Raw genomic sequence first — 13,634 nt, 5'->3', positions numbered from 1 at the left:
ATCAGGAGGAGACGATGGCTGAGCCTGACTTTATATCATCAGGAGGAGATGATGGCTGAGCCTGACTTTATATCATCAGGAGGAGACGATGGCTGAGCCTGACTTTATATCATCAGGAGGAGATGATGGCTGAGCCTGACTTTATATCATCAGGAGGAGACGATGGCTGAGCCTGACTTTATATCATCAGGAGGAGATGATGGCTGAGCCTGACTTTATATCATCATGGGAATTAAAAATGTTGGATGGACTGTTCCTTTAAAATCCCGTCTCACTAAGACGCTTTATTTATTAAGATTTATTTTAAGGACTCTGTTTCTGATTCTGTCCGACTCACCGTGGAGTCGATCCTCTCAGGGCGGACTGATCAAATTATCAATAATCTGTGTGTATGATCAGTCCAGATCAATCAGATCATTGTGTTGGGATGTTTAATGATCATAAGTAAGTCGTGATCTCTCTCAGCTTCCCGTCATCACATAATTCACAGGAAAACAAAGCTCGTTGTGTCACAGTCACGAGATCACAATGTCGTGATCGCTGGAACACAGAGGCAGTGGAAGTAGTTAATCCTGTCCTGTGTGTGTTTCCATCGAGACCAGAAAAACAAAGTGGTCGAGTGAAAGGAGATGAAGTGTCAGGACTCACTTCAGCCCATCAGGGTGAAGTCAGGCTTTTCATCCTCCCTCCGGTCGCAGCGTCTGTCAGCGCCGGCCACTGAGGCTGCTAATGGAGGAGCAGTGCATTGTGGGTGTTTCCCCAGTGAGGAGACTGTGATGTTGAGAGGCGGCTGAGTGGTCTGATGAGATGCTTCATACATGTTTCATCCACACTGATCCATCCTGACTTTAAGAGCACTGCAGGACGCTGGAGAGGACAATCATTGACCTCGGTCACATTACATAATACTCCATTACATATGTTCATAATCCTGGATTCTGATTGGCTGCGTTATTTTCAGATGAGCACAGGTCTGTGAGGAGTCACTTCTAAACCTGATTACATCTGGTTTATATTCTGCTGCACCAGAGCTTTAAACTGTGATCCAGTATGAACTTTAAACTCACACTGCAGGAGGTTTAACTGTTAACACGGAGCCAAATAATGAACTTCATGAAATAAAATGAAGGACAGACTGAAACCAGCAGCTGGTTAACTATCAGGACATTTCCACAGGTGCTCGCTCGGCTTGACTCGGCATATCAGATGTACATCTCCGTGACGACAGGACCACCTGCTTCAAGGTGTGTCTTTAACTGTGTAAAAGCAGCGGTAATTACATGTGAGAAATCTTTTCAACCTTTGGAAAGTTGAGGTAATAACGGGATCAGAGGCTGGATGAGATCAGGACTGACACCAGTAGGAAAGCCCCTCAAATCCCAGGCGAGAATATAAATCAGTAGAAAACATCTCAGTAGTGTTTACGACTCGAGATCTCCAAGAGTATAAAACCAGGAGCTCCAGTTCAGTCTGGTCCCGGGATCAGCCCCAGTTTCTTGAGGTTGCCACAACAGACTTTGCACAACTCCAGTGGGTTTGTTTGAGCGTTTCCTTTGACTCTGAGAGACTCTGAGGAAGTAAGTGTTGGAGCAGGATCTTGGTTCATCTGGCCCATTTTCTGGACTCCTGCGACCCAACACTATCACTGGCGGTGCGTTGCTTACGAGAAACAAAACGATGGCGGACCTTTGCAAAGGTAGCTGTCGAGCTGTGGGTGGAGAGACTCAGGTTGGGGCGGTGTTGTTCAGATAAAACTCAGCTCACTGAACCACATTATTTCTGATCGGCTGTCATAGTTCATGAGTTTTTCATCACGTGCCGCCTTTTAATAGATGGATGAAAGAGAAGCTGTAGAGGTGGTTTACAGCCTTTAAGCCTCCAGACATTTACAGACCAGTTAGAGCCCCATCGATTAATTAATCAGTTGAATGACCAACCAGAGGAGTCAGTCAATCGATTAATCAATCGATAAACTGGACCTCAAGCAGCGTGGCTCCGCTGTGGTCATACAGAAACATCGTCATGTGATGATAAACTAATGATGCTTCATTGATTTCACAGTTTTATCATAAGGTGAGATTTTTGACAGAGATCAGTTTATAGCGTTGTTTTTCTTCCTGATACTTGACGAGAGAACGACCGACTGTGGTCAGTGTGGTTTCAATCAATAAAAACATTTACAAAATAAAAGCATCAATAAAGGTTTCCACTCTGCCAACAAACAGCCTCCAATCTGAGACACACAAACACAACTGACTGAAAACACTTCGAACACTTCAACTGCATTTATATTTTAATTCTGATTTTAAAACTCAAAAATTTACTCACTTTATTGTGAATAAATTAAATAACTCAATTAAATGAATGCAGAGTTACAGATACACCTAATGATGAACTACATAAACAATATATTTTAAGTGTTTATTATACACAGAACTAATGTATGTCAGATTTCTGTCTCCTGTAATAAAACACACATTCAGGTATTTAATTGTTTCACATTAAATGTGACACATTGAACTAATTAATGGAAAATTTACCTGCAGTTAAGAAATTAAAAGCACAGTGTGTAATTTCTGCCACTAGGAGTCTCTATCAAAATAAAACAGAAGACGTTTGCTCAGAGCCTCCAGCACCGGAGGACAGTCGGTGCTGATCCAGACCTGCTGGAGGAATAAACACCTGGGGTTACATCAGATTCTGTTCTGATCCAACGGGAGGAGAGCTCAGAGATTACTTTGTAACTTGTGTTTTTATCAACCTGACGTTTTCTCCTCCTGTTCCTCGTCCTCTGCAGGGGATCAGCAGTCTCTTCAGCTCTCTGAAAGTGGTCCGCCTGCTGCGTTTGGGTCGGGTCGCCAGGAAGCTGGACCACTACATCGAGTACGGTGCCGCTGTGCTGGTGTTACTGGTGTGCGTGTTCGGCCTGGCGGCCCACTGGCTGGCCTGCATCTGGTACAGCATCGGAGACTACGAGGTGATCGACGAGGACACCAACAGCGTGAGGACGGACAGCTGGCTGTTCCTGCTGGGGGATACGGTGGGGACGCCGTACAGGTTCAACGCCTCGGGCACGGGCCGCTGGGAGGGCGGGCCCAGCAAGGACTCGGTCTACATCACCTCACTGTACTTCACCATGACCAGTCTGACCAGCATCGGCTTCGGAAACATCGCGCCAAACACAGACGGGGAGAAGATCTTTGCTGTGGCCATGATGATGATCGGATGTGAGTATTTTCATATTTATTGATCTGAAGGTTTTCAGTTCTCACATCAGCTGCAGAGCAGCGGCAGAAACCTTCACTAGACTCATTTATAGGACGTGATTCAGACGACTAACGGAGACTCCACGTTTACTGTGCGTGTTTACTCTCGTCTCTCTGGGAGTTTTGTAGGTTTTCTTCATGGGAGTTTAGAGTTTGTAATTTCCTGCAATGATAGAAAGTGTTGATGACTCCTCCTGAACTCCGTCATGTCACTCTGCTGTCATGGATGTATCTAAGAGGGGTGCGTCTGGGCCTCACAGATTACTGCGTATTTTATGGAAAAAGTCATTTGTTGTTTTCCTTCCGATATTGTCCTCAACTGTGGACAGATAGCTTTACCGCTGCCAACCATCATCCTCCCTGAGAACCCATGTGGACCGGGACCTTGTGAGGTGTCACAATTCCCCAAATTCACGATTTGATTTGACTTTCCATTAAAAAAATGTACGCAACACTGACAAAGTCTTCGTTAAAAAGGGATATTTTACAACTACAGTTCGACTTTATCCTGGAGGCTTTTTGACAAGTTACTGAATAATATTCAGCAGGAATAAACAACAAACAGCCTTCAGTGTTTCAACAATAAACAACAAAGAGAGTTTGTTACAAGGTTCGGTTTCTCAAATCTGTCCAGAGTGAATCCTCTTCACAAACAAATCAATAAAGGAATAAAGGTCTCCTGTGGTACCAGTCAGCTGATCATCTTCATCACGCAGGAGAAGTGACGGCCAGACGTCTCAGGCATCCAGTGTGAGCGGTCTAACCTGTTAACATGGACTTGAAATGAAAAGCCACGCGGCAGCGCTGCACACACAGCCAGCCTGTAATGCTAAGCTAGCTGCAGGCTAATGCCAAGCTAGCTCTGACATCTTTGAAGACTCGTTTTTTCTCTGGATGCAAACAAGTAGGCGGGCTGGAGACAAACAAGAACTGGGAGAATCTCTCTAAATGGTGACGGCTCTGAGGCCTCAGAGGACGACAGTTACTGTGTTGCGGTGATTCATGTTTCCTGATTTACAGCTAGTAGCTGCTAGCTGCTGCTACATGTAGCTGCTGTAGGGTAGTTAACAAAGCCAGTCCGACCAGAGTGGGCAGACCTCCAGCTCCATGGTGGTAGGAAACGTGCATTCAGTGCTATTGACTACTGTTAGCTCCATCAATATCTGCAACAACCTGCCTTTTCTTACAGGACATAACTACGCTGAAACAAACAGCCCACATCTTTACACAGACCTGTCTCCATCACATCTTTACACAGACCTGTCTCCACTACATCTTTACACAGACCCGTCTCCATCACATCTTTACACAGACCTGTCTCCACCACATCTTTACACAGACCTGTCTCCACCACATCTTTACACAGACCTGTCTCCACCACGTCTTTACACAGACCCGTCTCCATCACATCTTTACACAGACCTGTCTCCACCACATCTTTACACAGACCCGTCTCCATCACATCTTTACACAGACCTGTCTCCACCACATCTTTACACAGACCCGTCTCCATCACATCTTTACACAGACCTGTCTCCACCACATCTTTACACAGACCTGTCTCCATCACATCTTTACAGAGACCTGTCTCCACTACATCTTTACACAGACCTGTCTCCACCACATCTTTACACAGACCTGTCTCCATCACATCTTTACACAGACCTGTCTCCACTACATCTTTACACAGACCCGTCTCCACTACATCTTTACACAGACCCGTCTCCATCACGTCTTTACACAGACCCGTCTCCATCACGTCTTTACACAGACCCGTCTCCATCACGTCTTTACACAGACCTGTCTCCACCACATCTTTACACAGACCTGTCTCCATCACATCTTTACACAGACCCGTCTCCACCACATCTTTACACAGACCTGTCTCCATCACATCTTTACAGAGACCTGTCTCCACTACATCTTTACACAGACCTGTCTCCATCACATCTTTACACAGACCTGTCTCCACTACATCTTTACACAGACCTGTCTCCATCACATCTTTACAGAAACCTGTCTCCACCACGTCTTTGCATGAAGGAGTTTACAAACTTTCATTTGCTTATGCAGTGACGAGGTACAAGGTGGTTTATGCATGTTTAAGTAACCTTCATATATTCTGATATTGTTGTGAAAATGGTAACAGAGAGGTGAGCGTGGTCGCAGCAGTTTGAGTCCAGAGAAGCTTGTCAGTGTTTTACGGGTTTAGAAAGGCGTGTCTGCTGCGACTGAGACAGACGGGTGAACGGACAGACGGACGCCTCTCTGTTGTTTCCTCAGCGATGTGATGAGGCCTGACACGTTGCGGCCTGCTGTGGTGGAGTCCGTCACTGAAATATTAACGGTACTGTCAGATCGGCTGGACTCACGTCCTCCCTGCTGTCTGCTGCAGCCTTCACACATCCAGCCGCTCAGCAGGACGCCTGATTCAGCCTGAAAGCTGGAGGTGACAGCACTGATCCTGCAGCTCTGCACTCTAATATTTTAACACCGCAGACAAAAATATGTGTCGGAGCTGTGAAGCTTTAAATGGACCTTCAGCTGTCAGCTGCTGCACTGTGAACGGGAAACCCCCAAATTCTCTCTGAAAACACAGAATAGACACAATTATTTCATTCTTAAGATCTGATTAACTTCTTCTACATCACTGGTTCCCAGTAAGTGTTTGAGGGCCTGCCCAGGACATCATGTCCTCCAGCTGCTACAACTTAGTTTGGACATTCATAGTCCTCAGAGGATGAGTCCTCAAGGTTCGGTCACTTCAGAACCGCCATCAGACTAGAAAACATCCCAGAAACTGTTGGTCACATTTTCATTACATTTTATATACACTGTACATAGTATATGACAGTTTCTAGCAGTGAGGCCAGTTTGTGGAGGTTTTCCAGATCATCTGCAGGTAAAAGCTTTTCCTCACTCGGATGTTGACAATTTGTCTCCTTCATCGGAAGCTGCCGTCGTCTCGTGTCACATCAGGATCTACAGTCTGTTAGTCTGGATCACAATCACACTCTCAACCTTCCAGAGAAACGTCCTCCGACCTGTTTCATCATCCGGTGACAGCAGAAGCTTCTGTTCTGAAAACAAACGTGTGATTTTTTAATGACGTCGTTTAGCAGCAGTGAAATGGGATCAGCAGGTCACAGAGTGTCCAGTGAAAGCAAACTTGTAGCCCAGTTTAACTTCCAGTTTGTGAGAGTTGAGCTGTGCGGTGCAGGGATTCATCCTGCTCTCACAGTTTGTCCCTCTGGGGCTCCTGTAGCAGCACTGTACTGACACTGTACTGAGGGTGCACTGCAGTCTGGGTAAACCTTCTGGTTTCCTCTTTAGATTCATGAGGAACACTGAAGGAAGCTGAGTATTGGATTAACCCCCCCTCTCCTCCTGTCAGCTTCCTGGCACACAAAAAGGCTGAAAGCCGCTGGAGGCTGATGGAAAGCGGTTGCTATGACAGCCAGCATCCTGGATCCAGGATGAGAGTTTGGGTCATTAGCATAGCGAGTGTGAGTGTTGTAAAGCTTACTGTGACTTCAGGACCGGGTCTGAGAGAGGAAGGACAGAAATAGCTGGTCCATTTTCTTTCCAGAACATCCTCCGTCTCTGCTCTCAGCGGGCCCGGACCAAACCTCTGCCATCACACCAGCAGATGAATTATCTTTATTATAATTGATGGTTTTCTTCTGCAGTAAATCAAAGTTAAAATGTTTATTTCTTTAGTTTCCAGGTAAAGTTTGATATGTTGTACTTTATGTTCAACAATGTTTTGTAAAGATTCATGGATCAGGGCGAGCTGAGTCTCTGCAGCTTCTGTAACGATTGTTTCTGGACTGAAACTCAACACAGAAAATGCAAAATAATCAGAATCAGAAGCATCAATTGTTTTTTTGAGTCCTGAGGGGGAAACTGGTCACGCTACAGTTTCTGCTTCTGCAACAGAAATGTCACAGTGATGAGAAATGAGAAGGAAAATATAAAACAGAGAATAGATAATAAGAAATAAACGGCCCCTTTTGATTCAATCACGCCAAATCCAATATGAAATAAAACCTATTTAAATGTGATCTGTATCAGAGTGGACTCACTCACAGATACCAGCCATCTAAACGCGCCATCCATGAGTTATTACAAGAGAAAAACGCCCTGTCGAGCAAAGACAGTGAGAAAAACCTCCTGGATCTGTCTTTTTATCTGGATCAGCACCGAAGGTTTACGGAGTGTATTCAGGGCCAAGACTCATCCTCCATCCACGTTTACTGAAATCTGTTCGGTAGTTTTTGTGTCATCCTGCTGACAAACCAACAAAACAACAGACAGACGAGGCTGGAAACAGAGGTTAAAATATGTGCATTAAACTATAAGACTCTATTAATATATATATTTTATATTTGGATTTTTGAAGCGTGATTAAATTATTGTTTTTCGATTATTACTCGTTCATGTGCTGTTTGCTTGTTTGTACTTGACATTTCAGTCAGGACCAAGAAACAAGATCACATTTCAGCTTTGTGAGGTTTTGTTTCTGTCCTGCAAGGTAAAAATAACACAAACAGCTCGTGTGGAGCCTCTCAGTGGTGAACCTCCGGACCTGGCACTGGTTCTGGACCTGGCGTTGCTGCTTCAGCGTTAGCTCGGGGGGCCGCCGCTGAGCATGAAGGTCACAGTGAAGCCTGCGTTGTGACTCTGACACGTTCAGTCTGAGCTGCTGTCGATGTGTTCAGAGTGGATGACGGCAGGTTTCTGCTGCTGGTGGACGGGGTCGGTATTGATCCGGTGACCCCGGGTCCATATTGCTGACAGGCCGCGAGGGAGAGGAGCTGAGTCAGGGAGAGACAGCAGCAGTTTGTATTGACGAGCTGAGACACTCACAGTTAATCTGCCCATGGACACATCTGACCAATCAGCTGTCAGACTGAGACTCTGAGGAAGTCGAGTAAGAAACAAAACGAAGAAAGTCGTCTTTGGCTTTCAAACAAAACATATCACGGTTAAAAAACATGTTGACTTATAAACACATTGGATTTACTTTGGATTTATGCCTCATGAAATATCTAAATATCTGTCATGTCTAGTAGATAAAAAACAAAAGCTAATCGTCCTCTGCTTCCTGCCGACAGCGCTGCTGTACGCCACCATCTTCGGTAACGTCACCACCATCTTCCAGCAGATGTACGCCAACACCAACCGCTACCACGAGATGCTCAACAGCGTACGAGACTTCCTCAAACTCTACCAGGTCCCCAAAGGCCTGAGCGAGCGGGTGATGGACTACATCGTGTCCACCTGGTCCATGTCCAGAGGCATCGACACCGACAAGGTAACGTCAGCGTGAAGGACATGAGAGACGTTCTTCTCCAGCAGTCTGACCAACATTGATCACTGGTTTACCCAGCAGAGCTCATTGATCAGCTGCTTACTTCAGTCTGACGCTGATGTTAGCGATCAGCTTGGACTCCAGTTCAGATGTGGTTGAGGTCAGGACTCTGTACTGTCAGGTTACAACCCGGAGGACCACATGTTGACACAGGACGGAGACACAAAGCTGGACAAATGCTAATGTATAATATATCACTGTGTGCTGCAGCTGGGGATCAATCAATCAATCAATCAATCAATCAATCAATCAATCAATCTTTATTTGTATAGCAGCAGTTCACAACAGAAGTCATCTCATGACACTTTCCAAACTGAGCAGGTCTAAACCAAACTCCTCAATTCATTTATCTACAGACAACACAACATTTCCCCCGTGAACAAACAAAAACTGCCTTTAACAGGCAGAACCCTCGAGCAGAACCGGACTCAGTGTTGGGCGTCCATCTGCATCGACTGATTAATGGGAATTAATACGATTTTATTGATACCACAGTCATTATAATTTCTGCTTATAGGTCTGACAGTGGATGAAACGAGTGTTTGTTCTGCTTTCACGTTCTTTTCAGTTTTCTTAGTCAAAGAAAAAAATCTGTTCTGGGGTTTGGTGGGTTTCCAGTTTTTACCAGTCTGGTGTACGAGCTTCAACCGGTTTGATTTTGTTTCCACTGTCTAATCCAGGATTTGTCAGGTGTAACTTCAGGTGGAGAGAACTAGCAGCATGTAGCTAGTTAGCAGGAGCCCGGGGATAGCCGACTAGCTTAGCTCCACATGTGGTGCTGTGCTAAGGTCTCGTTCTGATGTACTAAAACTGTCCACAAGAGAAGACTGTCATCAGTCAAGAGTCGGTGCAAGTAACGCTGCAGCTTATTAGCTTATTACTGTGACCTCACTGTGACCTCACTGTGACCTCACTGTGACCTCACTGTGACCTCACTGTGTGACCTCACTGTGACCTCACTGTGTGACCTCACTGTGACCTCACTGTGACCTCACTGTGTGACCTCACTGTGACCTCACTGTGTGACCTCACTGTGACCTCACTGTGTGACCTCACTGTGACCTCACTGTGACCTCACTGTGTGACCTCACTGTGACCTCAGTGTGACCTCACTGTGACCTCACTGTGACCTCACTGTGTGACCTCACTGTGTGACCTCACTGTGACCTCACTGTGACCTCACTGTGACCTCACTGTGTGACCTCACTGTGACCTCACTGTGACCTCACTGTGTGACCTCACTGTGACCTCACTGTGTGACCTCACTGTGACCTCACTGTGACCTCACTGTGTGACCTCACTGTGTGACCTCACTGTGTGACCTCACTGTGACCTCACTGTGACCTCACTGTGTGACCTCAGTGTGACCTCACTGTGACCTTACTGTGATCTCACTGTGTGACCTCACTGTGTGACCTCACTGTGACCTCACTGTGACCTCACTGTGACCTCACTGTGTGACCTCACTGTGTGACCTCACTGTGACCTCACTGTGACCTCTGTGTCTGCAGGTGCTGCAGATTTGTCCGAAGGACATGCGAGCAGATATCTGCGTCCACCTCAACAGGAAGGTGTTTAAAGAACACCCGGCGTTCCGGCTGGCCAGTGACGGCTGCCTGCGAGCCCTCGCCATGGAGTTCCAGACGGTCCACAGCGCACCGGGCGACCTCATCTTCCACGCAGGAGAGAGCGTGGACAGCCTGTGCTTCGTGGTGTCGGGGTCACTGGAGGTCATCCAGGACGACGAGGTGGTGGCCATTTTAGGTGAGGAGTTTGTTTTTGAGAGGAAAAACTGACACAGCATTTAATTTTCTGTGTGTGAAATACTGCAACATTTAAGCAGTGTGTGTGTGTGTGTGTGTGTGTGTGTGTGTGCTAGTACTAGTGTATTGATCCTACAAGGTGTTGAAACTATACTGAATATTTAAAATCAATATTTATCCATATTTTTAGATTTTTAACAACACTATCACATCGAAATCACAGAATACAAAATCAAACACTATCATCTGTCAGTGATCCTGTCACACAGTGAAGTCCACCTTCAAACAGCAGAGCAGTGACTCATAGAGCCAAGAGTCCAATCATCTTCTGTACTAGTCCAGATGTGGTGCCGGTCCGAGTCAACACTTCTCTCCGGTTTATAAAAACACGCACACACGCACACACAGATCACAAACCCAGTGTGTCTGCTGTTCGTGTCAGTGAGTGGAGGATGGATGCTCCGGGGGCTCTCATTAGCAAAGCACCGTGTTCATGCACAGTGTTTTTTTCTTGTGAAACCTGCTGCCTGGTTGTTGGACGGAGAGCGATCAGCAGAAACAAACAGAGTGAGAGACGATGAGGGAAGCTGTCGAGGCGGAGAACGGCTCAGCGAGCAGCTGTCAGAGTCATTATACAACTCACCAACCCTCTGAGCTGTTTGTTTCACACATCCAGACCTGCACTCGTGAACCAAACGCAGCTCAGACGTTAGCAGCACTGTGCTTAGGGACGCTTTTGAGGTGACTTTCTTTCTCTGTGCTTTTTACTCCACTACATTTAGCTGATAGCTTTAGTTACTAGTTACTTTGCAGATTACAGCTGCATCAGAGCCGAAGCAGCACATTTTACAAATCGTTCATTTTATCAGCAGTCGGATTAAAACACAGATTCTGATAAAGTCTTCAGGCTGTTTGGAGCGAACACACCGTTAAACAACCAGAGATTAAAACCTGCCTGTGACTCAGATGAGGTTTTCTTCTCGTTATGTTTCGTCTCGTTCTCCGACTTCCCTCCTCGCTCTCTGACTCTCTGCTGAAGATATAGAAACTCACCGTTACCTCCGGGAAACTTGTGGATTTCTCTGGTTTGGACGTTGTTGGAAACATTTGGGAAAATGTGAGAACACAACTCAACAACATGAAGAGCAAAGGTCGAGTCGTTGAGACATTTTAACGCAAAAACCTTTGAATGTCGGTCAGTAATAGAAAATGTCCATTCTAACTCTGCTTCAAAATCCGACCAACACTTAAACCCCAAAATATTCAGTTTATGAGACAAAGGAAAGAAACAAATCCTCAAAAAACCAGAGAACGATTCACATTGATTATGAAATGTACTCAGAGTATCAGAGTAAAAAGTCTCCCTCTGAAGGACATTTGTGGTCAAAGCTACTGAAGCTCACGTCATATTAATATAATTCATGGATTACCAGTAACCCTCACAGGTAATCCATGAATTATTTATTCGGTCAGTACCGTTCCCCTAAAAACGTACTTTAAACAGAGTAACAGAGTATTTGTACTCCATTACTCCCCACCTCTGCCTGGTACCAGTGTATCACATGTGAACGATCAGAACTGATGGTGATACTGAGCGTTGGGTTGTAATCAGCAGCAGTCAGTGATGGACTGTTCCTCAGCTGAGCCTCATTATGATATTTAGGATATGAATATAATCCACTTCTTCAGTACCGGCTCCGGGCCTCTCACTGGTCCAGCTGCTGCTCAGAGGCCCGTTTCATCAGGAGGTTTGTTATCAGCAGACTGAATCAGCTTCAGTTCCTCTCTGGATAAATATTTAGACTCGTCGCCTCGACTTTCACTTCACGTTACAAACTATTTAAAGAGTCCTCAGCTTCACTTCCTGTTCTCAGAGCAGCTGCAGTCTGCATCACTCGTTAATGATGAGGGACAGAACCGACCCGACACAAGGAAACTAAACCTGCTCACTTCACTGAACACAGAGACCACCGAGGACAGCTTCAGTGTTTCTGAGTCTCTGCTAGAAAAATGAATTTTGAAGTTTGAATTTGATCTGAAATGTCGAGATGTTTCAAATGTTCAGGTTCAATCTGACATAAATTAATTAACTTTTTACATTTTAACTTAAACAGAGTGAAGAAACAACAGTGACGTTCTGTCAAAGACGTCGGTTCTGTGTTGCAGAGTCGACTGAACAACAAATACAAGTGTACACCGTCTGATTTCAAGTTTCTTCAGCTCCACTGCTAACCTGCTAATGACAGCTAACTGCAGTTAGCATCGCTCTGGTTCCTCTGTGGGATTATTGAACTGGATTCTGGATTATTACAGAAAATAATGTGAAGGTTCTGATCCGTCCAGGTTCTGTTCATCCAGATAATCTCCACAGATGAACTCCACTCTGATGTTTGAAGTGTAAATTAAATGTGTAGCAGTAAAAAGCTAATGCTCGGCTACAGACAGACGACATCACGGTCACATGACTGAAACGTCTCCACCACTGAGCGTCTCACTGCACAATTACTATCCAGGTTTCTATAAACTGATCAATGTACGAGTTGTAAAGTCAGAGTCAGAACAGTGTGTAACTAAAGTGGCCTGTGAAGACGGACTAGTGAGCAGATGAGTCTCCGTGTTCGCTGTGAGGACGTTTAATGTCCCCGACAACCTCTGTAGTCTCATTCAGACACTTGTTAGCAACCGCTAACCGTTTCTGGGGTCATCCCTATGTTCCCACATTTCTAAGAATTTTGGGTTAGGGAAGGGGAAGAGGTTAGGGTGGGAACATAGGGCTGTGGGAACATGGGGCTGTGGGAACATAGGCATGCTCCCCTGTTTTTAACACATGAAGAGCTTTATAATTAAACTGTGGACATTTAATGATGAGTTTATATGTTCAGCCTGTAACACACCTTATTTCACACATTTAACTGGAAACACATTAAACAGACTCTCAGACTCTGAGACGAGGGGACAGGACGTGCTAACATGCTAACGTGCTCACAGATTTCTGGTTTTAGGACTCACTCCTGTGGTGCAGTTATCTTTGTTTGTGTCAGATGATTTCTGTTGACTTCATGTTTAACGTCTCGCTTCCTCAAATAAATCCTGATGTTGAGCGGAGCTGTAAAACAGCACCATGTCGTCCAGCTCACGTTAAATCCTCTGAGTCAGTCTCGTGTGATGGGTTCTGTCTCCGTGTTGAAGAAACCTCTGTCATGTGTGTGTGTGTGTGTGTGTGTGTCTGCA

The 13,634-nt window shown here is 45.5% G+C and overlaps 2 protein-coding genes across 2 annotated transcripts in view; one reads left to right on the top strand and one right to left on the bottom strand.

Annotated features, from left to right (window-relative positions):
• The window catches only part of LOC141006168 (NACHT, LRR and PYD domains-containing protein 3-like), a 467,008-nt gene that overhangs the window by 292,240 nt on the left and 161,134 nt on the right, over positions 1-13,634 (bottom strand). The window lies entirely within an intron of this gene.
• LOC141010566 (voltage-gated delayed rectifier potassium channel KCNH1-like) overlaps positions 1-13,634 on the top strand; it is a 22,203-nt gene that overhangs the window by 2,530 nt on the left and 6,039 nt on the right. The window contains exons 2-4 of the mRNA XM_073483630.1: positions 2,798-3,227; positions 8,384-8,583; positions 10,152-10,404. Of these exons, the coding sequence (XP_073339731.1) occupies positions 2,798-3,227; positions 8,384-8,583; positions 10,152-10,404 (883 nt within the window). The remainder of the gene's footprint in view (positions 1-2,797; positions 3,228-8,383; positions 8,584-10,151; positions 10,405-13,634) is intronic.

Source organism: Pagrus major, chromosome 1 (assembly GCF_040436345.1).
Source record: "Pagrus major chromosome 1, Pma_NU_1.0".
Taxonomy (NCBI): domain Eukaryota; kingdom Metazoa; phylum Chordata; class Actinopteri; order Spariformes; family Sparidae; genus Pagrus; species Pagrus major.
The sequence above is the reverse complement of the archived record's forward strand: the minus strand, read 5'-3'. Positions and strand labels throughout refer to the sequence as shown.